Here is a 22,670-nt window from a genome sequence, read left to right as displayed (position 1 = left end):
GTCGCAGTGCTTGCACTATCGCATGCTCGACTGTCGGTGCAGCTAGTCCATGTCTGCTCTGCAACCCTTCGCTATTCTCCTCTAGTCACATCACGACCGTCGCAAGTCTGCCGCCGAACTGGCGCCATTGGCGGTGAGGCCTCATGAATCCCACTCGACCGTTTCGTCACCTCTCGGTGCAGCGTACCAAGCCCGTACCTCTCCGTCCCTCAAGTCGCTATTCTTTTCTCCTTCCCCGTCTAGCTCGGGATTGACATCACCTCGCATGTGTCCCCTAGACGGCCTCCACCAACACTACTGAACTGACCCACTGGGTACCCGTAGTTTGGGACAAGCTTTTGTAGATATTCCAACTCGCATGAAAATGTTATCAGATCCCTGATATGGCCCTCCAGCAATGCACGTCGTCACATGGACTTGATATCTTTCTCCCAGACTACCATGTACTCATAGCCGCAAACCAACTCTGCGATCTGTCACTCTCAGCATCCCGAGGTCATGTCAGGTAGAAACCACCGCGGCGAAGGTCGAATGAACTGCAAAAGCCAACCCCAATAATAAAAAATGGCATGGCAGATGTTTTCATCACACTCGCGGCATTTGCATCAGCACAGTTCTGACATTTAATTTCTCAAACCCCTCGTGGCATAATAGAGACGCTGGTTGTCTCTGCATCGCATGTGCTTCAATGTCGCCTGGACCGTGCGCATAACATTACCCCACCACCCCACCTCGAAACCACCTTCACAAACACGTACGCCGCAGCCTTACCAATAGCCAAACAACGCTCAGGTCAAACAAGACAAGAAACACGCAATGCTCGTTGTAGAGACACACAAAGATGTACCCACCAAGGCAGGTGGTGATATGAGTATGTTACTGCGTGCCCAGGTGTGCCGTCCATGGGTGTCACGAGAAGGTTGTTACACGGAGGCTAATTTGTATGCTCGCCGTCCAGGGGTCTTCATCTTCCACCCTACTATTGCCAACTACCCAAAGGCCAAATTTCCGGCTGTTGTTGTGTTCTCCGAGATATACCAAGGTACATATAGTCGCCTGCTTGCACGACGTCAAATCTTCTCGTCTACCTCGCTCACCACATGAACTTTATCATTCATCTTTTTACTCTTCAACAACCACCTATGTGTCCCCATCATCCATCTGCGCTACCTATTTCATCTACTAATTGAGCTTTGATAAGTCACTGGGCCTGTTGCTCGCTTTGCCCGTCAAATAGCATCCCGAGGCTATATCGTCGCAGCACCGTCCTCCTACCACGAGTTTACCGGCCCCGAGCCTCTAGCGTACGACGGTCCGGGTACAGATGCTGGGAACGAATGGAAAATCACCAAGACAGTCGAAGCATATGACGAAGATGCCACGCTTTCCATTGACGCCCTGCTTGAACTGCCAACGTGTAATGGCCGTGTTGGCGCTACCGGTACGTTGCCGCCATCTTGTATCTTGTCCTTATTCAGTCCCATCTCCATTATACCCCTTTCCCACTCAACTTCAGCGTTCCCATCAATCCAGGCTAACCGTAAACAGGCATGTGTCTAGGCGGTCATCTAGCCTATCGTTGCGCTTTCGATCTCCGCATCTCCAGTGCAATTTGCTATTTCGCAACCGATATCCACAGCTCCACGTTGGGTAAGGGCAAAAAGGATGACTCACTCGCTCGCACCAAGGACATCAAAGGAGAACTGGTCATGATCTTTGGTAAGATGGATACTCATGTCCCAGCCGAGGGTAGGGATTTGATAAGACAGACGCTTCAAGAGGCTGGAGTAACATTTTCATTCTACGAACCAGCTTGGGCACAACGTGAGTTCTGTATCGGCGCGATTATGGAAACAACACTCATACGCTATAGACGCTTTCATTCGCGACGAACTTAGTAAGGGCCGGTACGATGCTGCGTTGGCGGGGATCTGCTTTGAGATGCTCAAGGAGCTTTTCGATCGGACGCTGCGAACTGACCTCGGGCCAAGGAGTGGTGGTGACGTCGAGGTCGAAGATATTTGTTAGAATGGATCGGGCAAACGGACGTGGCACACCATGTTGTGATGTTCCTGTCAGGGTACAAATTGATGGACGACGAGCCAATAAGCCAATGCGGAAGCCGGCGACGTGCCCACCCGCGCCAAGCCCGAATGCTGCTCTAAAAAACGGCTTGAAATCGCCATGTCGATGCCTTGAATCCCCATTGCCTGCCACCACACCCGAGTCTACCTGCAACGCACAACCCACCACCAAATCGCTCAACATGCCTCGTCAACGCTCTGGGACCGCTCCTCCTCGTCGCCCGCAGGTCCCAGCCGCGAAGCAAGCAACCACTGCCCGTGCGCCCGCTCCTTCGCGCCCTCATTCTACGGCGGCAGCTCCCCCACACGCACCAGCCAGCGCTCATGCGCCTCCCCAGCAACAGGCGCAAGCTCCCACGCCGCAGGGACCCGGTCTGTTTGGGCAAATGGCCAGCACTGCTGCGTAAGTAGATCCTGAGCACCCACCTTTGCGCTACCTGTTTGCCACTACGCGGATACTCTCTGCATCCCAACCCGGCCCAATGCACCAACATGCGTTTTCGTCGCTGACCTTCGCAACAGCGGTGTCGCAGTAGGTTCCTCTATCGGCCACGCTGTCGGAGGCTGGTTCGGAGGCGGTTCATCTGCCCCCGCCGAAGCTTCGCCTCAGAACACCGAGTTCTCTGCCCAGCACCAGCCCGCCGACACCGCATCCGCCCAAATGGCGCAGTCCGGTCCTTGCGCAAACGATGTTCAGACCTTTCGCAAATGTATGGATGAGAACCAAGGTAGTCTGACTATCTGTGGTTGGTACTTGGACCAGCTCAAGGCGTGTCAAGCGGCGGCTGGCCAGTACTAGTGGAACGGACAGGGTGGCAATGTACTGGTACAGCATAGATAGCGAACATGGCATATTTCTCCATCATGGTCAATCTCTAATATAGCATCAAATGGACAACGCAATTACCTTGGCTGATTCAACATACAGTCATCCTCCCCTGCACCGGTCCCCCTCAATATCCCCCTTCATCTCCGGAAACGTGTCAAAGAATCTTTCGTCTACCGACCAATACTTCAGATCCCCGTGGTATCGCTCAAACAGAGGACTGGGGTAGTGGTTTCCACTGCTATCATCGAGGAAGAAAGCGTCTTCAATGGGAAAAGGCCAGTCGAAGCGCAGATAGCGCGAGTAACAACATGAGAGATCGGTGTTTTGGAAGATCGTGGCATGGTTATTCAAGAGGCGGGAGCGGAGGGTGGGCCAGGCGAAGAAGTCAAGGGCGATGGGGTGGGCCGTGGATGACTGTGAGAAACTGATCGTAGTGTCAGACGGACGGACGGACAGACGAAGGAGTGAACTCGGCTCGCATGGCATAAGGGAATGCATGCGGGTGGGTAGCTAGGTGAGAAGGTTACCTTGGACGGAGCCAGTCGGGTACTCTGTCTAATTCTTCTTTTCTTGCGTTCAGATAATACTACCGTACGCAGGTTAGCTTCCTGATTTGCATGCTTCATGCATGGTGAGCTGGCGTCGACGTACCTTGAGCAGTTTGAAGCTCTTATACGCCACAGCCAGCCTCTCTACATTGGGTAAATGAACAAACAGCAACTCGTCGACCTGTTTCAGAATAGTAAGCGCTGGACTTTTCTTCCATTCCAACGAGGCTAAGCTGTTCCAACCCTGCTTTATGCCAGCGTATAGAAGTCCTGCTTCTGCGATATCGACCGGCACTAGATTGTGGCAGGAAGATGAATACTTGTCAGAATTGCCTGAGTAACGACGATTGTAGGTAAAGACTTTGCCAAAGAGTTCGTTGCTCTTTTTCCAAATAGGGCAAATGGAGGATGAGGCTAGGGGGGTGGGGTTGTCTGGGTTGCCAATGTGGAGGATTGTTGGAGAGGGACAACGCCAGTTTGGGCCGAAAATCTGTAGGTAGTTCTGAGTCAGCCAGGGAAAGAAGGCGATGATTAACATACTTCTTCCATCATGGGCGCCCATGTTGCTGTAGCTGATGCATGGGCCCAGTGCTGGCCTCCTCCCTTTTCTTCTGCTGAGCTCTTGTGTACAGGCGGGAGAACGGGCTCCAAGCTAAGTGGTTGATTCGACCCCACAGGCGGCGGAAATAGATCTGGCATTACTGTCATACCATCAAGATCGAGCGAGCGCATTGTTTCAGAAGAACTATGGGTGGTGGGCTGGTCGATGGGCGCCGGCAGAGATGCAGGTGGTCTCGTCACACTGCTAGACGAGACAATGCTTGGCTTAGGCGATTGCTGCCCTAGCATCAAAAGTGAGTCAAGGGTCAGTGCTAGAGATTTATGCGTACCGGCACTCGTCGCAGCGAGAGGAGTGTCCTCATCGTCACCATCATCAGCGAGGTATGGTGGTACGATCGCCGCAGCGGTCTTGCTCGACACCCCAAGGTCCAGCCCCACCACACTCTTGACGCTATCGATGACATCCCTCAACTGCTCATTTTCCGCTCGTAGATTATCAATCTCGGAGAGCAGACTCGACGTAGCCCCGTTACGATCTTGATCGCGAAGTATCTGGATTGTTCGTTCCAATTCCGCGATGTGCGTTTTGGTCTTTTCTCGCAGTGAGCGTTGAGCTTCACGGTCAATAGCTCTTTTCCGTTCGCGACGCTCTTGTTCTCCTAGGCAGGAAGCACGTCGTTTTCGCTTGGCGACGGTTGCAACGGGTGGTTGAGTTAGGGGAGCCGCTGCATCGCTAGCTCGTCGGTTCACCATGGCAAGATATCGGGTATGATGTCAAAGCAGGGTATTCAGTTCTCTATTGGATCGTGCAGTTCAAGTTAGTAGAATGTCAACGTCTTTGAGTCAACAATCTTTCCGGACTAGATACTCCATTATAAACCGCTTTAGTAGCGCCTGCCTCGGGAGTTTCCTTTGACATCATGTCGAGCTAGCGCTACCCGAGCGCTGTCATGCGGGGAGAGGTGGGGTTATGGGGCGCATGTAGGATGCATGCGATGACTACCTCTTCCCACATACCTAGGTACTGTGCTTACTCTACCTGGCTTGGTTCAGCAGCCTCGTAAAATTTGGTGCGAAGCTATTGGCCGAGCACACCGTGTGCTAGGAAAAGCATCACCGAAGCTTGCCAACATATGCACGATGGGTAACATTCACCCACGTAGAATGAAGACTTGTTCAATTACCAGAACGAACCGATAGGTAAGAAAAACTAATTATACCAGAACAGTGCACGGGAGTTGACTATTCAAAATAGCAAGCTCCATATTGCAGTCACGTCTACAGCTTGGAAGGTCGCCAATTCGGTTTCCGCTTCTCTGCAAAAGCATTGAGCCCCTCTAGCGCATTATCCCCCGCGTTCAAGCCGTGGTTATACTGCTCAATCGTCAGTTGAGTAGCCCGCTCCACGCTCCCAGTTTCCCAAGCTTCCTTCAGCGCCGCTCGTGTGACAATTGCTGAATCGGGTGAAATGGCTGCGATTTCATTTGCCAGGTTCAACGCCTCTTCCACTACCGCGTCTTGGGATGGAGATATGCGATTGACGAGGTTAAGCTCTTTGGCTCGGTGTGCGGTAATGGATCGGCCTGTCAATGCCATCTCGGATGCGATGGGTAGGCCTACGTTGCGGACTAGACGTGGTGGGCCTCCTGCGCCGGCGAAGATGCCACGGAGAGCTTCTGGGAGACCAAAGGTTGCGTGAGGTGCCGCTACCACCATGTCGCTGTGAAGCCGCTGATTAGCAGCCTGTCTCGTTCTCAAAGTCATAGCGAAGCGCGACGTACCAGCCCAGAACAATCTCGAATCCTCCACCCAGCGCAAACCCATTGACAGCAGCGATAACCGGCTTCTTTCCCATCCTTCTGCTCAGCCCCCCAAACCCACTCACAGGGTGTCGCATCATACCAGGACTTGCTTTCAGCTCCCCGCTCCTTATCTTTCCGAGTTGAATGAGATCTTGCCCGGCGCAAAAGCTCTTCTTGCCTGCTCCTGTGACAATGGCAACGCGGAGGTTGGGCTCGTGGTCGAACCAATCGAATACTTGGCCCATTTCAAGGTGTCCTTCGAACGGTATGGAGTTCATTTGTCTTTCGCGGTTGATTGTAACGAGGAGGACATAGTCGGCTGGATAAGAGAGGACGACGTGGGAGGTGGGAGGTGGCGTTGTTTGGCAGTTGACGGATGTCATGTTGGGCAGGGCCGGGCAGGACGGACGAGACGGTCACTATCTAGGTATGAACCGTTTGTGTGAGGCCACATTTGCGACTGCTTTCGCTAGAAGTATTCAAAGGTATAGACAGCCCAAGTTTCTGAGAGAAGCTACCTAATTGCCGATAGAACGAAGATGGGTAAGCCTGCGAGTGCTGGAGCCGAGGTGTCTTCCCCGCACGACGCTAATTCGGTAATGTTTGGCTCGTCTGTCACCAGTGTGCCCATGTCGCTCGGTTCAGTGCCTCGACAATTGTGCCAACAGCTTCAAATCACATTGCGATTGATACCTCTTCTACCATCTCCTTTTTCGCCAGCGGCAGGGTCGTTTTCAAGACGCTGTCAGCATCCACACGTAAGCACGCGCGACGTGCCTAGGTTTGCTACTGAAAGTTGTCGCTGATTCGATGGCATAGAGATTGTCATTGCAGGAGGACCGATATTGCGGATACGATATATATTAGGCTGAAAATAACCTGGTGGTCGGAGGATGCTAGTGTATGACAATTAGGTCAGTTCTCTAGTTATTGCCAGCACTTTTTTAGAACCCCTTGCATGCAGATAGTAGGGTCTAGTTTTATTACCTTGTCTGCAGCGAGATTGTCCGCGTTATAGGTAGGCTCTAAGCGTCTAGCGGTCTAAGGCTTGCAGAAGTTAAAGCGTCTAGCATTTAAGGCAGCAAACATTACTACTTAAGTAGCGTAGCGTAGCTGTGCAAGCAACAACAATTAACCTTTATCTTTATTATTCTGCACTTAAGTCTTCTCTACATTATTATTGTATCTTTCATCTCAGAAACCAACCATGGCTCCAAGTCGTAAAACGAGCAGGAAGCCACGCGCCAAGCAACCGCGTCGGACTGTTGCCTCAACGCGTTCCCCGACAGCTCCCCCTCTTATACGTGTCCAACGTAAACTCGGCGACAAGACACCCCGAACGCGAAAACGCTATCTCGCCAAGGTTCTGAAGTCCATCCGTTCCTCGATGCCTCCTACGCCTGACGTACGTAGAGATCCAATCCCTGATATCAGAGCCCAACTCGACAAGCTCCGCAAAGACAACGAAATGATCTATCACGACCTTGCCGCCACATCCTCCGGAGTCAAATCGAAAGTGCACCCCGACCGAGAGTATGTCATGCGCCAGTCAAACCCCAAGACGCTCCTGAACCACCTCTCTGCCGGCCGAATTGCCGTTGGTCACAACGGATGCTGGATACCGAAGGAGGCTTCAACCCCCGCAGACCCATTCGGGGAGCGACACAGATATGGGCAGGTCAGCATCACAGCAGGTGGTATGACCCGGAGATTCCAATTCAATCTCCTCGTCTTGAAGGTCATTGGATTTGAGGATTTGATGTGGAACAAGGACGTGCAGGCGTCCCACTTGTGTGGGCACAGTTCGTGCGACAATCCCTTGCACTTCGTGTGCGAGTTGCGTTGCTTCAACATGCAACGGATATTGTGTCCGGGTAGCTGCCAATCAGACGCTGGCGATTACATTTGCGATCATGGCCCAGAAGGCTTGCAATGCTTCGGGCATTTGAACTGCCCAAGTACCTGCGAAGTCGGCCGAGTTATGCAGGAGAAATTGTACAAGGTTTTCGACGACGAACAGCGCCGCCTGGCGACGGAAAGAGCGAAGACGGCGAGGAAGAGAGCAGAGAAGCGTATCGCTGAGGAGGCAGAAGAGCAACTCAAAGCCGAGCGCAAAGAGGAGGACGACCGAGTCAAGGCGGCAGCGAAGGCGGCACTGTATGCAGCCAGGGATGCTCAAAAACAGAAGGACAAGCCAGCCAGGAATGCGCAACAAAAGACGAACAAGCGAACCAAGGTGGCGAAGAAGGGGGCGGACAAGGTAGCCGTGAAGAACAGGTAGACACGATAAGTGGTAACACATGAGCGCCGGTGTGTGATGGAATTTGAGAGAATGACGAGCGCACCTTGATACAATATCGAACTGCATCGATTGATGCAGACGCAATCAGACAGGTAGCCTTAGTTCACGTAGAATCAAGAAAATTGGAGTGTACTTTGGTTGTTGGAATCGAACATTGCTGTGCGTTACATTGAAGCTTTGCACTGTCTCTTATCATGTGTGCGTTCTTCCCCGCACGTCACGACCGTGAGCCTTGGGTGGTGGGCTAAGCAGCTAACCTAATGGGTTACATCAGTACCTAGGTACCGTGGTTGTTAGCAGAGCATGTACGAATGGGGCAGGAGTGAACATTGGATCGTTTTATTATTTGTCGCGTGCTCAACAACCGCCACAGGCTATCACATTGACCTGAAGGCGCTACCACGCTGCTGCGCGGTAAACCATGCAGACCCGGCAGATCTGTTGCACGCTTCATTGGTATGCATATCGTGACATTTTTACTCAGTCGTACATGCTGTAGTAGAGCTCTGAGGTGACGTGCATAAAGCGGCTAGGATAGAGGCCGGTTCGTCACTTTCGGCCTGGCCCATTTACTTCATACTTCTTCAATTCTCCATGCGCTGATAGAACAGGATGTAGGCCACCTTGTTGTCGCGCACATTCTCGCTGGGCAGTGGCGTCCTCTTGCCCGGTGAGATGGGGGTTGTCGTGCCATTGACAGCACCAGTCCATTTCTTGATGCTATCCTTTTGCTTCTCGGCTCCACTGACTTGGTTCCAGCCTCCTTTGTCCGTCCCTTGCTCATCCAGGTCAATCCGGGCAAAGTAGTTCTTGCTCATCCCCATATCGCTCTGGTGTTGCTCGAGTCCGGCCGCGAGGACCTTGGGATCCTCTTCAGCGCCGCCTTCAGCGACATCCTCGGCGCGGATGCGGCGGATGATGGTATCGTCCATTCGGATCCATTCCTTGCCCTCCTGGCGCCGGAGGTCGACGGTGTAGTGGCCACCACTTGCGTTCTTACCGTGGTGGTACACGACCCCAATGAGGCGATAACGCGGGAAGCATCCTTGGATGTGGTAGCTGCTTCGTTTATGCGGGGGAAAAACCTCTTTCGGTAGCTCCAACTCCAAGGGGTACCCAATCTTCTTCCAAATCTTTTGTGGTCCCTTTTCGTCGTAGTGAAAACGCTTCAGGTGAAGAATGAGGACTGGTGGGAGGGTCTCAATATGCACTTGTTTGGTGGAAGCTTTGGAACCCCGAGCCGCACCATCCAACGTCTCGAGACGCGTAAGATTCTTGAGAGCATCAGAGATGTTGTTAGTGTTGGGCTCACCGATATCGAGCTGGAGGGGTTGGTACGGCTCAAGTGTGACCGAGGCCTTCTCGCCTGGCCTCTTGTATTCCGACCGCAGCTTGCCACCGAAGATCTTGGTGATGGGACTTTCAACATCAATCGCCCCAGAATTTTGTGTAATAGAAGTTTTTTGCTTGTGCCCAACCTCTTCCCAACCACCATCAATGGAGCCTGATCGTGCGGTCCCGGGGGATGCGACGGCGTCTGCGGACTGGCTCTGCTTGCCACTCTTGATGATGTGGACGCACTCGTCGTGCAGTCCAGCAAGCAAGAAGCCCAGAAACTCCTCGGCGTCTTCTTGCTGACCCCTCTTCATATTGTCGAATCGAGGTAGACGCTTTATGACGTCGTATACGTACTCTGGTGTGAGCGGGTCGCCGTACTGCTCGAGCTCGTTGCCTTTTAGCCGAAGACGGAGTTGGTCGACGGTGTCGGCAGAGTCGATGAGTCGGAAGTCGCGCAGGAACATGATCATGGCATCCACGAGAGGAGTTTCGGACTTGAAGCTGTGCGCAGCGCGCTTTGCCACCTGATCAAGGAAGTCGTAAAAGGGAACGCAGAACAGTAGTACTTGGAGAATCTGCAAGACAAGTCAGCGTGGCACAGAGTAGAGTAGCGGGTTAGGTCGCACCGAGTTCATGTAGCACAAGTTGCCCGTGTTTACAAGCCCTCGAGGCTCGATAAAGGAAGCCTTTGTCTCGGCGTCAACTGAGAAAGACGCCAGAACGTGTGCAAGCGTGGTGTTGCTAGGTACTACAGGGCCGTTGGAAATAGCCAAGGTATTGTTGGGAGAGGGAGCTGGCTGCGCGACGGCGGGAGTGTTCTTTGCCCTCAACAGCTCTGCCCAGGATTTTGGTGCTGCCGGCCGAGGCGGAGATGCCTTTGGAGTCTCTTCGGAGTTTGGGCCTGTGTGGGGTGTTGTTGCTGTAGTGTCTCCATTCTGGGTGTGTTCCTGATGAGTGCCGGCGGGCGATTTAACCGACTGTTGCGTCATCGAAGGTGCACTGGGAGCCTGTATTGGTTTGACAGGAACGCGGGGCACGGCTGGGATCGTGGGGTTGCGGGCGTGTTGCTTGACAGTGGCTGAAGGCTGGGCTGGCGATTGTACGGGCAATGGTGTTGCAGCAGACGGCGGGGCAGATTGCGCCAGATCGACTTCCGAAGGCGGGTGTGAGGTGGACGGAGTATCGACATCAGCGTCAGAGGGTGCCGGTATGGTAGAAGCCTGCGAGTCGTCGGGCTCCTCGGACGGGGTCAGCTGGCCGTGGGTGCCTTGGTCGAGGTACGTGGCGTCACGCGAGGGTAGGGCCAGAGCCTGGTCCTCGATGTGAACGGGAGCCCTGCGCCTTCGCCGGCGGGGTGTCGCGCGTGGCGGGAAGACGGAGTCGGGGGCGGACAGCCAGGGCAGAGGCGGGTAGAAAGGCCTGAATGTGACGGAATGGGGCGAGGGCGGCGGGGCGTCGACAGTCATGGCAGCGGGCGAGTGCGGCGCCGGCGTGGGCATGCGCGGGGGAAGCGTGTGCAGCTGCGAAGAGACGACGACGGGCGAGGCATGGGGTTGAGGCTGGAACGGGCGCGGAGGCATGGCGTACTGGAGCGGCGGCTGCTGGTAAGAGTACCACGGCGGCGGCTGCTGGGCATAGGCGTGGAGAGGGCCATGGTGCGGTGCCTGCTGGTGGTGCTGGTGGTGCTGGTGGTGATGTTGCTGGTGGTGGTGTTGCTGGTGGTGGTAGGGCGCGGCATAGGGATTGTGGTGGACGGGCGAGTGTGTCTGGGGCGGCATCGCGTGGTGGTAGTACTGCTGCTCGTGCCTTCTGCTGCCAGGCAGGTACGGGCCGGGCATCGTGGGCGCTGGAGGCCGTGTTGCCTCGACCGTGGGCGCTGGCGGGAGCCGTCGCAGCCAGCGTGCGCGGCAACGGGTCGAGGGGAGTGTCTAGTGGGACTGCGGGGTCATGGTATCAGGACGACTAGAGGTCGGGGTGGATTGCTGTTGGGGTCGGAATCGATGAGGTTGTACAAGAAGCCGCGCCAACGTGATCCGAAAGGGCAATCGCAGCCGTCTGTGCGGAGACGCTGTCGTCAGAGCACCATCGCCACTCGGTCTTGCGACTCTCGTCGTCTCCAAGCCACCTCTTGGGGACGCCAACCCTCGCAGCTACATACCACCGCACTCGCATTATTCGCCCTTGTCCTGCTCGTGAACCCTTAGCTGGGCGTCATGTCCAGCAATCCGCCCACCGCCGCCGCCTCGTCCAAGGCCTCCGCTCCCTCGGGGCCCGCTTCACCCGCCCAGACGCAGACGCCCTCCGCCAGCACCAGCAGCTTCTCCACGCAGCCGCGGGGTAGTGGCGCGCCCGCGCGGTCATTGCCGACTCCCCGCAACTCGCAGCAGCAGAAGAAACAGCACAAGGCGTCGAAGCGCTTCAGGCAGACGGACGAGGATGCCATTGCCGAGTCTCTCGCCATGCGTCCCTTCCAGAACCGCAAGGGCCAGACGTCCATTACCCACCTCATGAACTTCAGCTTGCCGCCCCGCCCAACCAACCATGCCGCCCATGGCCACGCAAGGAGCTATCGGCGCAACCCGACGTGGGGCCTTGGCTCGGGCTACCACGCCGTAGACAAGGCAAGGTGAGAGTCCCAGCCGGAGCAGCACCGTGTCGACCATTCCGCTAACACCATGCAGATACGTGCACGCCAACTACCGCTTCATCGTAGACCCCCGCGGCGACTACCGCGCCCAAAGTGTCGATGCCGATGTCCACCTCGATTGGAACAACGTCCTGCAGATACTGGCTTCCGAGATTTCGCAAGATGCCTCGTGTCCCATCTGCCTTGGCACACCCCTAGCCCCCAGGATGGCGAGGTGTGGCCACATCTTCTGTCTCCCATGTCTCATCCGCTACATGCATTCCGAAGACGACGCCAAGGCCCGAGACAAGCGGGCGCGTTCGAGCAAATGCCCGCTGTGCTTCGACACCATATACGCCTCTGAAACGAGGCCAGTGCGCTGGTACACAGGCCAGGAGGGCGAGCCTCCCCGCGAGGGAGGCGATGTAGTTCTCCGCTTGGCTGTCAGATCCGCGGGAAGCACCCTGGCTATGCCCCGCGATGGCGCCTACGCTATGACCAAAGACGAAGATATCCCCTGGTATCATGCCGCCGAGGTGACCGACTATGCCCGCATAATGCGCGGCGGTGAGGACTACATGCTGGACCAACATGATCAAGAGATTGTGAAGCTGGAGCACCAAGGCAAAGAGGATGAAGTCATGTTTGCCGAAGACAGCATGGAATGGACCAACAAGGCGATACGGAATATCCGAGAGGCCAAGGAGAAACTTAGAGGAATCGGAAACCCCCCAGACGAGGCCTGCAAGCCCGCGGAACCCAAGATGAAGAGAGCGCCCATGGTATTCAACGAGACGACGGCGCCAGACATGAACACTGTACAGGACCATTCCCAGGTCGGGACTGCTTATGGCAAGGACAGGGCCATGTCTGTCTCTTCGCACTCTTCAGCAGCAAGCCACGGCATGTCTCTGACGCTTGCAGAGCTTCGCAATCGACAGCACCACGAGCACCACCAGACGCCCGCGGAATATTTCTTCTACCAAGCACTATTGCATTACTACTTATCTCCGTTAGACATCCGCATTTTGAAAGCGGCTTTCGGAAATTTCGCCTCGTTCCCCTCAACGATCCTTCCCCGTGTCGAGCACGTATCTACGGGACACGTAGTCGATGACGAATTGCGCAAGCGCACAAAATACCTGGCGCATCTACCACACGGCTGTGAGGTTGCTTTCCTTGAATGTGATTGGACCGATACTGTTGCCCCAGAAGTCCTGGACCGCTTCCGACCCGATATTGAGAGGAGGCGAAAGAGGCATGTTGAGAAAGAGAGCAAAGAAGAGAAGGCACGACAGCGTGCGGAAAAGGCCGAGTACGCCGAGTTTGCATCTGCGCGCAGAAGGCGTCCAAGCATGACGGAGAGATTCTCCGCCGACGACTTCCAGCCTCTAGCATCAGGCAGCATGCCGGACGCGCAGCCCGTCATGGATGGAGACAACTCTTCGACGTCGCCACCCTGGCCACGGCGGCGTGGCGATGGCTTCGCTCCGCTGGCTTCTCCTTCGTCAAGCCCGTCAGCGCCACGGACCGTATGGGGTACGGCGATAGTGGCAGGCGCGTCTCCAGTGTTTGGGCCGCAGGATCATCATGATGGCGACGATGGATGGCTGCAGGGCTGGGAGAAGGATTTGCTTGCCGAGGAGGACATGCTTGCCCGAGCGCAAGCCATGTCTTTAGAAGGAGGCGAGGAAGGTGCGAAGAAGCCGGCCGGCGGAAAGAAGAAGAAGGGCAAAAAGATCACGTTGATGAGTACGAATGTGCGGAGGGGAGCGTAGTTAGTATCGTTAGCATCACCGAGTCGCTTGGCGCGAAAGGGAGCAATGAAGATGTCAAGATAGGCTCAAGACTAGGCCGCCACTCATCGTCAGCCATGCAAGTGCTGTGCCCACCGCCTCGCGTCGCCTGCCCTAGGTCAAACAAGCGCCGCACCCAGCTGTGCCACCCATCTGAATCGGCGGTCTCGAGTCGCCCGTCTGCGCGACGCTCCCGGCGTGTCCACGGCCCCGCGCTTGACTACCAGGCCCGGGTCCAGCACGACCGCGACCATGCATGCCGCCCTGGTAGCTGCCTCGTGCCGGTGCCGTGACGGGAGGACGATGCGTCGAGTTGTCGATGCCTGGTGCGCGGTAGGGGGAGCCTCGTGCGGCGGCCCACGTATCGAGGGAGAAGAGCGTAGTGAGGTAGAGGGCGAGGAAGGCCAAGAGCGTGCCGGTGGGCGTCGCAGGCGACGCCGTGGGCCTGGACGGGGTTGTCAGTTTTGTCTGCGAGCAAGGAAGGGGGCGGTGGCTAGGCATACCTGTGCGCGTCCATATTGTGAGGCGCTTGTACCACTGTCATGGTGGGAAAGAGACATCGCAGTTAAGTCCGCAAGCCGCGGTGCGACAGGGGTGGGCGCGCCAAGACAGGCCGAAAAGTTGCAACCTTCAAGTAGCAACATGCTACCTACCGACCGGTTCACATTTTCCCGCGACCGCACCCGCTACCCGAGAGCACGTTGCGCCATCTTTGTCCACGACATCGTGACTTCGAAGGGCTCCAGCTCAAGTCCAAGACTGACCATGGCCGTGCATAAGCCTCCACATGATAACGTCAGTCCTGCCAAGAAACGCAAACGCGACACCCAAGAGCAACAAATAGACGACGTTGATACTTCTAAACCTACCGCTCTTTTCGCACCAACCAAAGGTCGCGACTGGACCGTCACCATCGCTTTGCCCGGAAGCTGGACTCTCAATGCCAAGAAGCCCGATCACAAGACTATCCAAGTCGGACGAATCGCACGCGCAGCTGCCATCTACTGTGTCGATGAAATCGTCGTATTCGATGAAGATCCTACCAATGTCGATCCCAGAGTCGTTGATCCAAGATACATCCGCAGAGGACGGTCCAAGCAACAAGTCCTCGACTCTATCCTGGAGCACGATGAGGCATGGCAGAGCCCAGACCAGTTCCTTTGCCATTTATTGTCTTATGCCGAATGCCCACCTCATCTACGATACGACGCCGAGGATCCCCGATTGAGCATCTTCAAGGAACATCAGAATCTCAAATGGGTTGGTAATCTCCCAAGTATGGATATGCCGCACCATCTTCGAAGCCACGAGTGGTGTCGGTACCGCGAGGGTGTCTTTGTCGGCCCAGCCCATTTGCCCGCATCATTGATACCCAAGAACAACAGCTCAGGGACATCTCTGTCTCATGACTCAGAGTATGCATACGTCAAATGCGGTCTGCCGCATCCCATCCGCGTCCCTGTCCCCAAAGAAGCCCCTCCTGAGCAAGGCATGCGCACAACCGTTCGCTTCACCAACGCCGATGCACCTCCCAACTGGCCCCACCTATCTCAGCAGGAATGTAATCTACTAAATGCTACGGCATGCGCGGCCAGTCTTCCACGTGAGGAAGGCGGCTACTACTGGGGTTACACGGTCCGACGCGCTCCATCACTCAGCGCCGTCTTCTCCGATTGCGAATACCCAGATGGCTATGACATGTCTATAGGAACATCGGAACGCGGCCAGTCCGTCTATTCACTATTTACTGACACCAGCAATGAGTCTGCTACGTTTGCAGCCAAAGCCAAAGCTCACAAACCCTTTAAACACCTCCTTATTGTGTTCGGAGGCCAGGCCGGCATAGAACCGGCTATTGCCAACGACCCGGTTCTCGCGGCAAGAGGATTGGGCAAATCGATGGCTAGCGAGCTTTTTGATGCTTGGGTTAATTTGGTTCCGGGACAGGGCAGCAGGACAATTAGAACAGAGGAGGCTGTTGTCATCGGCCTTGCGGCGCTGAAGCCTTGGATGGACAGAACGATGCAGGTATAGAGGCATGATCAACCAGGCTCTCGGCCTAGTGCTGGGTGTTTGACATGCGATTGCCTCATGCTCGATGGGTCTCACAACAAACGCTCTCCTCTACAAAACAGCACTTGAACATTATTAGCTGTACTGGATCTATGAAGCCGTCTTGATCCTCCATGCATCCTCGATTCCGACACGCAGTCAAGTCAGTATGTGCTGTCCAGCCTCATAGTGTACCCTCGCCCAAGCATCTCTTGAGAGGAAACTCGTCGCCTGTACAAAGACTGATAACACCATCAACCCATTCCATATTGTCAAACTGCTTTGACTCGAACGAGTCAGCCTGGTAGTCGGATAGCTCTCCATAACCACCGATGGTACCCGTCCAGACACTTCCACTCGCACGGTTGGTCCAAGGGTTACTGACAAAAGCGCCATACTTGTCCTTGGGGACCTCGGCGGTGAAGGTTTGCGTCTGAGTCGTTTGCCACGTCTGGCTGTAGTCGATTGACATGGAGACTTGGAGGAAGTCCTTGACTAGTGTCAAAGTGCTGCTCGCCCCAACCGAAATGCTGTTACTAATGGAGAAACCCGAGGCGACGGAGATAGTAGTCGGTGCGCCCTTGGTGACTTGGCTCATTTGAACATCCCAGCCCAAGAAACGAGAGTTGGGGTTTGGAATGATAATGCTGGTGTCGCGTTTCAAGTGCTGCTTGTCTGGTGTTTTGGTCTCGTTGCCGGAGAAGTGAATCTCAGCAAGGTAGGCAGGCTTCGGAGGTACAGCACTGGCCTTGCGTGCAGCTTCCAGCTCTTCAAAGGCAGATCGTTTCATAACGGTGAAGTGGCCTTTGCCGTGGAGGATAACGTCATCCAGTCCGATTTTGACGGGTGCGGGAGCAGCCGCGACGAGAGCGGCGCCAAAAATGAGGGTGATGAAGGAAGTGGAGTGCATTATAGCGAGTACATATATGAGGTGAAACGAATGTGTAGAACTTTACGAAAAGAGTGACAGGGCAGGTAAGGTGGTGAGAAGAATTCATGATCAGGGAGGCGTGCTCTACTTATCGTCAAGAAATGCGAGCAAGTTAGCACCGCATTGGCAGCGTCGGCTGTATGACTGATCGTAACATGGGTTCTGAGACGCAATTTTAACATTCCAGCTATCTTGGTAAACAGGTACGTCAATACATTTCTTGGCAGGGATTTATGAAGGATCAATAGTGGTGGAGTATACGAACCTAGGTAACGTGTTCAGGTGCGCGGCTGATTGGTTTCATGGTTGTCCGGTGATTTGCTGTCTCGAAGTACGAATAGTTCTTCCATGCCTACCCAAAGGCTCGCCGTAGGATTACTTATTCTGAGTGGGTCTCGCTAGGCGCAACATGAGTCGAGTGGCTCCTCGAGTATCACTGTAACAAAAGCACGCCCGCATCGTTCTTTCGGGCCGAAGCGCATGAAGTGCAAACCCTTTCCGGGTTCTCGGCATCTACCCTTAATAATACAAGGCATAGAATTCCCGACTTCTAATAGGACACCGCTCTAATAGTGCACTCGGTTCACCTGCCGAGGGAATGTGGGATTGGGGCATTGCTGTGCGGTCCCTCGATACCGCGGTGGCTCAACCACGTTTCAAAACCTTGGAAGAAGGGGCGCGCTCGCCACAATTGCGCCGAGAATGGACAAAGGACAATTGTAGTGATGGCCATGAAAGCATGAACGAGGATCCGTTCTATCATCAGTTCTTACTTATTTATCTTGTTTCCACATCCGGTTCTGAGCAGTACCCAACTTCCGCTCTTTAATCCTTTGGTGCACCTGGCTTTTACAGTCAATTCTGTCGTTACCTTCGCTCTGTCTGAGCTATTTCGAAACCTGAAGCCGTCATGCATTTCTCAGTCGTCCTCTCCGCACTTCCCATCCTCGTGGGCTCCTTCGTCAACGCCGACCTCCACAGGGAAGGTCTTTGTGTCGATGAAGTCGGCGGACAATACGTGTACAACGCCGACGCAACAACAAAGGCATGCGACGCATATCTGAATCGCAACACTGGCGACCAGCAATGGGATACATGTGCCGATTGCAAGATGGTGAGACATACAAGAATCCCTCCATGAACCCTTCGCATGCTAACATTGTGCAGACCGAAGTCGGCAAGCTCAACCTTTGTCAATCGCTAGGGAATCACATCGGTGGTGATGAGTTGAACTATTACTGCAAGGAGAATGGCGCTGGCAATTCATTAGCCTCATAAGCTGCGGACAAGGAAGAATAGCTTTCGTGAACAGCAGTGACTTTGCTGTCGTCGTGTTGCGTCAGAGGTCGATGTATACCGTCCTGCAAAGTTTTACCAACCACGATTAATTTAATTCGATAACAAAAGGCTTATGACACGGACGTACCATTTTGCATGGGCTCATATGCTCATCTCCATCGTAGCGTTATGTTTCAAATGTCCCAGCTTACCTGCAATGACTACAAACTAAAGTGCGAATTGCTAAACATCTAGTCCGCTGGTGTTCTATAACGCAATGTTACAGCAGCTACAGTGACCGATAGGAAAACGCTTCGGTGATGAAAAGCGATGAGACAGCAACTATTGCCTTGGAACGAGCTCACTAAATTCACTAACCGTAGCGAGAAAGATGAACGGAAATCGGATCTATCAGTTGTCTAGATCATGGACTTAGACGCGATTTTGACGACACTGAAGTTCCAGCGCGGAAAATGTACACGGATGCTTTTGCTGTTACAGATAGTGACCTCGTCAATTGTAAGACCAACGAGATTCCCAACAGTCTTTCCCATATGTCCGTAATCGGAAGGAAATATCTCGACCTCGTCGCCGTATTTGAGCTTATGTGAATTGTCATCGATGAATGTGACGTTTTCTGGTGAGGTAGAAGTGCCAAGAGTTCGTTGTGCCATAGTATTTCCATCCAGCGTTTTGAGCATTGGCATTCTCTTCCTTTTCTTTTCCAGTTGTGCCACAAATCTCTCTACCCACGAAAATACTCTCGGATACGTCTCAGCGTTGAAGTAACGCGCGGGAAGACTGTCCTTCATAGTGGGCTCCGACATCAACCACTTGAACGGCCACACACAATCAATATCTGCTAGCGAGGGTTCTTGTGTGTTCAAAATCCACGCCCTGCCATCGGCAAGGAAAGTAGACTCCAACATGTCAAAAGCGAGCTGCAAATGCTGCGTGCCATCGGGCCGCCCCATCTCCATATCATCGGCGGTGAAGCGCCTTCCCATGAGCTTCTGACGATCATCTACAAAGGCTTCATTCGATAGGAAGCTTGTCTCCTGCCAGTATGGTATCATCCTCACGGCGTTGGCGAAGATGCCGCCGTCGATTGTCCAGTTTTCGAAGAGCTTTCTGATACCAACATCCATTGGCGTGGAAGGTGAGAGAGCGCTGTTGGGGTACAGAGACTCTAGCTTGGAGATGATGAATCGAGAATCGCAGTATATGTCCTTTCCGATGATCACGACGGGTATCTTTCTGTAGCCGACGCCCAGCAGTTCAAGGTCTTCACGCGGCATGAATGCCGGCTGGATCTAGATGACTTCTTAGCTGACGCAACTGAAAGAGACGGAAATGATGTACACATTCATCATAGGGTATACCGCGAAGCCATAGATACCATAATACCCGGTGCGAGAAGATGGAGCCTTCGTAATGGAGCACGATTGGCTTGTCGAGAGAGACCATGGTTGTTGAATGGTATTTGTTCGAACAGCGTGGAATGTTGTTGCAGACGCGTAGTGACGTGGAATATATCTTGAACAACGGTAGGGCGGAACGTCTTTCCATTACCCCACCCCATGACGTGAGGCGCGGCGCATCTCCGTAGCTATCGAGCAACGGGAATCTTTGAATGCCACGGGATGTACAAGCGAGCGTCTGGCCGTGATCGTTGCAGTATTAGCGTCATGACGACGGTCGAGCAAGCTGCCGTACAATACCAATCTCGCATTGGGGAGGTGCTGCGATACAGGCTAGTTGGCATGCTTTTCGAATGGCCCATCGCAAATGATACCGACACCTCCAAAGCGACAAAGCATCAATCTTTCGACGTGCCACCTGGGATTATGCTCCGTTGTTCTGTGTGCTGCCACCATTGTTATCCCACGCCAAGCGTTACCGACCTGCGCGCACGCCCGGGTGCTGCAAGCACTGCAAGGGTGGCTTAAAGCAACCCCGCATCCCCCACACCACTCCGGAAGAGACATTATCCTGCACGCATCGAAACGCGCTGCGGCCGGCGATAGATGCGTGTCCGATAGAACGTTAGTCGAGTACGGCGACGACGCGCCTGCACACGTCAGTTCCGCTGGGTCGACTCGTCTTCGCAGCTTGACTTTTGTCTTGCCTTTTCCGCCACGACTTGAACCAACGCCAGCTATGCCACACAAGCTCGACATCTTAGTCGTGGGCGCTGGGCTCTCTGGACTCGCCGCAGCGATACAATGTGCCTTGTCAGGACACTCGGTGACGGTATTGGAGGGCGCAAGGGAGCTGGCTGAAGTATGTGCTCACGTCTACGACACCAGATGGTTGCAATCGGTGTCTATACTAACCAGCATTCCAGATAGGCGCAGGCCTTCAACTTACACCTAATGCTACACGTCTCCTTCTGAACTGGTCTGTTTACGACACTATCCGCGATCGTGTCTGCGAGCCCATCGCACTGACTGTCCACAACTATCGCGGCAAGATACTTGCGCACGAGGCAGAGTTCGATGCGAACATCCGCCGCAAGTACGAAGCGCCATTCTCCGACTGCCATCGCGTAGATCTGCAGCAGGCCATGGTCAAGCGAGCGCAAGAACTGGGCGTGATCGTAGTACTGAACGCAAAAGTAACGACTATAAATCCGGGCTCGTTCACCGGCGATAGGGCGCGCGTGACAACCTCGGAGGGCTAGAACTAGGGCGCCGATCTTATAGTCACTCTTCCAGGACGGAACGAACCCCTAACCACCTACAGGAGATCTGGCATATCGCATCGTGCTTCAACTTGATCAGGCCAGCGGATTGAGGCGGAGAAAAATAGTGCGATGACCCGCATATTAGTCCTAGGCGGGCCCTTACGCACACGCTATAGCATACAGCATGCGCAGCAGTAACATATATAACCTAGTCTCGCTTCTTTCTAATAATCTACAAGAGAGTGTCGCGAAGACTAAGAGCAACTTAGACGAGACAAGAAATTTAATTTATAGATAGGACCTAGTGTAAGTTACTCTACTCGTCGCATATTGCGACTAGAACGCATACTTACTATTAACATAGATTAGCTTAGCTACTTAGGTGTGTAGAAAAGGTTTACAAGTAGAAATTAATACATTAAGTAGAAATAAGCTTCTAAGTTAATACGCAGTATAATCTTACGCTTATTAGAGACTTCTACTACTAATGCTTTTTTATTACGCTAAGAGCGTAAACTTTTCTATTAAAGATAGCGCTATTCTAAAGCTCTTACTAGCGCTAGAGCACTTTAATTCTTAAAATAGACTAGTAGGTACACTATAGTTATCTATAAAAAGCTATTCTACTATATAAAGTAAGTTTATAAAGTAATTATATTATAAAGACTCTATTAAACTCTACGTATTCTAGCTTTACTTTACGTATATATAATATTTTACTACTAATCTAAAAAGTTTATAGTATTTATAGACTATCTTTAGCTTAAATATATTATATATATATTCTTAACTATTTTATTAAATAGTAACTAACTACTCTATAGATCTGTATATAATAGCTAAGCTAATTTAAGTAGCTTTAATATTTTATTTAGCTAAGATATAAATACCTAATATAGCTTAGTACTATACTTAAGATAGCGTATTACGCTTAGAACCTCTTACTTACCTTTAGACCTATATAGTAACTTACGCTTCTAATATTATATAGCTAATTAATAATACTACTTCTTCTTTACTACTACTATTAATACTACTATTATAGATATTATAGAAAGTATAGAGTCTATACAGCGCTAGCTAGAAAGCTAGCTACTAGAGAAAGAAGCTTTAGAGTCTACTTATCTATTACTAATATAGGCGTAATAGCTAAAATCTTATACACTAGTAGCTACTAGAATTACTTCTATTCTATACGTAGTGTTATTAGAGTAAATATTTAACTAGAAAGTATTATATCTAAAAGAAGTTATAAATAACACTAAGAGTAGTGTTCTAAGAGATAGAGTTTAGTATAAGAAATATTCTACTAGTAAGAAGTATAGTATTCTCTTTATATAAGACTTTACTATCTAAGAGTTAGAGAAATACTTTATTAATAGAAGAAAAATTATTCTAAATACTAAGAGATACTAGATCTAGTAAGAGAGAATCTAGACTAATAATAGCTATCTCTAACTTTAAATTTAGTATATTTTTATAGTATAAAAATACTATATAATATATTTATACCTAGATATGTCTATAGCTTTTAAGTTTATGTAGAATATATACTAACTTAGCTCTTTTACTATAGTAAGTAAAGCTATATTTATATACTACTATAGATTTAATATTCTAGATAGTTTTAAGTACTCTTATCTATATAACACTTAACTATATATAAATTCTAACTACTTATATACTAAAGATAAGATATCTAATAACTTATAATAGTAATGTTAAGAGCTTTAAAATTATAACCTTTTAATAGACTACTTAGAAAAGTAGTAATTCTATCTTTTTCTATATATCTATAGTTTCTATATTTACTATATAAGTAGTATTTTTTAAAAGA

At 52.2% G+C, this 22,670-nt stretch overlaps 12 protein-coding genes across 12 annotated transcripts; 7 read left to right on the top strand and 5 right to left on the bottom strand.

Annotated features, from left to right (window-relative positions):
• Positions 1-816: 816 nt before the first annotated feature.
• On the top strand, positions 817-2,028 carry J4E87_009087 (uncharacterized protein; the record flags this gene model as incomplete). Its single annotated transcript, XM_049380667.1, has 5 exons — positions 817-871; positions 959-1,042; positions 1,202-1,441; positions 1,549-1,824; positions 1,874-2,028. The coding sequence occupies 5 exons, from the start codon at positions 817-819 to the stop codon at positions 2,026-2,028; spliced, it is 810 nt and encodes a 269-aa protein (XP_049229511.1).
• A 238-nt stretch (positions 2,029-2,266) lies between these two features.
• Positions 2,267-2,883, top strand: J4E87_009086 (uncharacterized protein; the record flags this gene model as incomplete). The annotated part of the gene is made up of 2 exons (XM_049380666.1): positions 2,267-2,487; positions 2,607-2,883. 2 exons carry the CDS (start codon positions 2,267-2,269, stop codon positions 2,881-2,883), a joined length of 498 nt encoding a protein of 165 aa, XP_049229510.1.
• A 2,417-nt stretch (positions 2,884-5,300) lies between these two features.
• J4E87_009085 (uncharacterized protein) lies at positions 5,301-6,102 on the bottom strand (the record flags this gene model as incomplete). The annotated part of the gene is made up of 2 exons (XM_049380665.1): positions 5,301-5,742; positions 5,804-6,102. The coding sequence occupies 2 exons, from the start codon at positions 6,100-6,102 to the stop codon at positions 5,301-5,303; spliced, it is 741 nt and encodes a 246-aa protein (XP_049229509.1).
• A 929-nt stretch (positions 6,103-7,031) lies between these two features.
• Positions 7,032-8,105, top strand: J4E87_009084 (uncharacterized protein; the record flags this gene model as incomplete). The annotated part of the gene is made up of 1 exon (XM_049380664.1): positions 7,032-8,105. One exon carries the CDS (start codon positions 7,032-7,034, stop codon positions 8,103-8,105), a length of 1,074 nt encoding a protein of 357 aa, XP_049229508.1.
• Positions 8,106-8,710: 605 nt separating this feature from the next.
• Positions 8,711-11,302, bottom strand: J4E87_009083 (uncharacterized protein; the record flags this gene model as incomplete). Its single annotated transcript, XM_049380663.1, has 2 exons — positions 8,711-10,039; positions 10,091-11,302. 2 exons carry the CDS (start codon positions 11,300-11,302, stop codon positions 8,711-8,713), a joined length of 2,541 nt encoding a protein of 846 aa, XP_049229507.1.
• A 375-nt stretch (positions 11,303-11,677) lies between these two features.
• On the top strand, positions 11,678-13,868 carry J4E87_009082 (uncharacterized protein; the record flags this gene model as incomplete). The annotated part of the gene is made up of 2 exons (XM_049380662.1): positions 11,678-12,090; positions 12,146-13,868. The coding sequence occupies 2 exons, from the start codon at positions 11,678-11,680 to the stop codon at positions 13,866-13,868; spliced, it is 2,136 nt and encodes a 711-aa protein (XP_049229506.1).
• A 132-nt stretch (positions 13,869-14,000) lies between these two features.
• J4E87_009081 (uncharacterized protein) lies at positions 14,001-14,430 on the bottom strand (the record flags this gene model as incomplete). Its single annotated transcript, XM_049380661.1, has 2 exons — positions 14,001-14,331; positions 14,390-14,430. 2 exons carry the CDS (start codon positions 14,428-14,430, stop codon positions 14,001-14,003), a joined length of 372 nt encoding a protein of 123 aa, XP_049229505.1.
• Positions 14,431-14,528: 98 nt separating this feature from the next.
• J4E87_009080 (uncharacterized protein) lies at positions 14,529-15,920 on the top strand (the record flags this gene model as incomplete). The annotated part of the gene is made up of 1 exon (XM_049380660.1): positions 14,529-15,920. The coding sequence occupies one exon, from the start codon at positions 14,529-14,531 to the stop codon at positions 15,918-15,920; it is 1,392 nt and encodes a 463-aa protein (XP_049229504.1).
• Positions 15,921-16,122: 202 nt separating this feature from the next.
• Positions 16,123-16,848, bottom strand: J4E87_009079 (uncharacterized protein; the record flags this gene model as incomplete). The annotated part of the gene is made up of 1 exon (XM_049380659.1): positions 16,123-16,848. The coding sequence occupies one exon, from the start codon at positions 16,846-16,848 to the stop codon at positions 16,123-16,125; it is 726 nt and encodes a 241-aa protein (XP_049229503.1).
• Positions 16,849-17,779: 931 nt separating this feature from the next.
• J4E87_009078 (uncharacterized protein) lies at positions 17,780-18,147 on the top strand (the record flags this gene model as incomplete). The annotated part of the gene is made up of 2 exons (XM_049380658.1): positions 17,780-17,983; positions 18,037-18,147. 2 exons carry the CDS (start codon positions 17,780-17,782, stop codon positions 18,145-18,147), a joined length of 315 nt encoding a protein of 104 aa, XP_049229502.1.
• Positions 18,148-18,566: 419 nt separating this feature from the next.
• J4E87_009077 (uncharacterized protein) lies at positions 18,567-19,517 on the bottom strand (the record flags this gene model as incomplete). The annotated part of the gene is made up of 2 exons (XM_049380657.1): positions 18,567-19,454; positions 19,512-19,517. The coding sequence occupies 2 exons, from the start codon at positions 19,515-19,517 to the stop codon at positions 18,567-18,569; spliced, it is 894 nt and encodes a 297-aa protein (XP_049229501.1).
• A 790-nt stretch (positions 19,518-20,307) lies between these two features.
• Positions 20,308-20,830, top strand: J4E87_009076 (uncharacterized protein; the record flags this gene model as incomplete). Its single annotated transcript, XM_049380656.1, has 2 exons — positions 20,308-20,430; positions 20,495-20,830. The coding sequence occupies 2 exons, from the start codon at positions 20,308-20,310 to the stop codon at positions 20,828-20,830; spliced, it is 459 nt and encodes a 152-aa protein (XP_049229500.1).
• Positions 20,831-22,670: the final 1,840 nt, after the last annotated feature.

This window comes from Alternaria ethzedia, assembly GCF_023757985.1.
Source record: "Alternaria ethzedia strain BMP 0044 chromosome Unknown scaffold_32, whole genome shotgun sequence".
Lineage (NCBI taxonomy): Eukaryota > Fungi > Ascomycota > Dothideomycetes > Pleosporales > Pleosporaceae > Alternaria > Alternaria ethzedia.
Note: the sequence above shows the minus strand (reverse complement) of the source record. Positions and strands in the feature narration are given on the sequence as shown.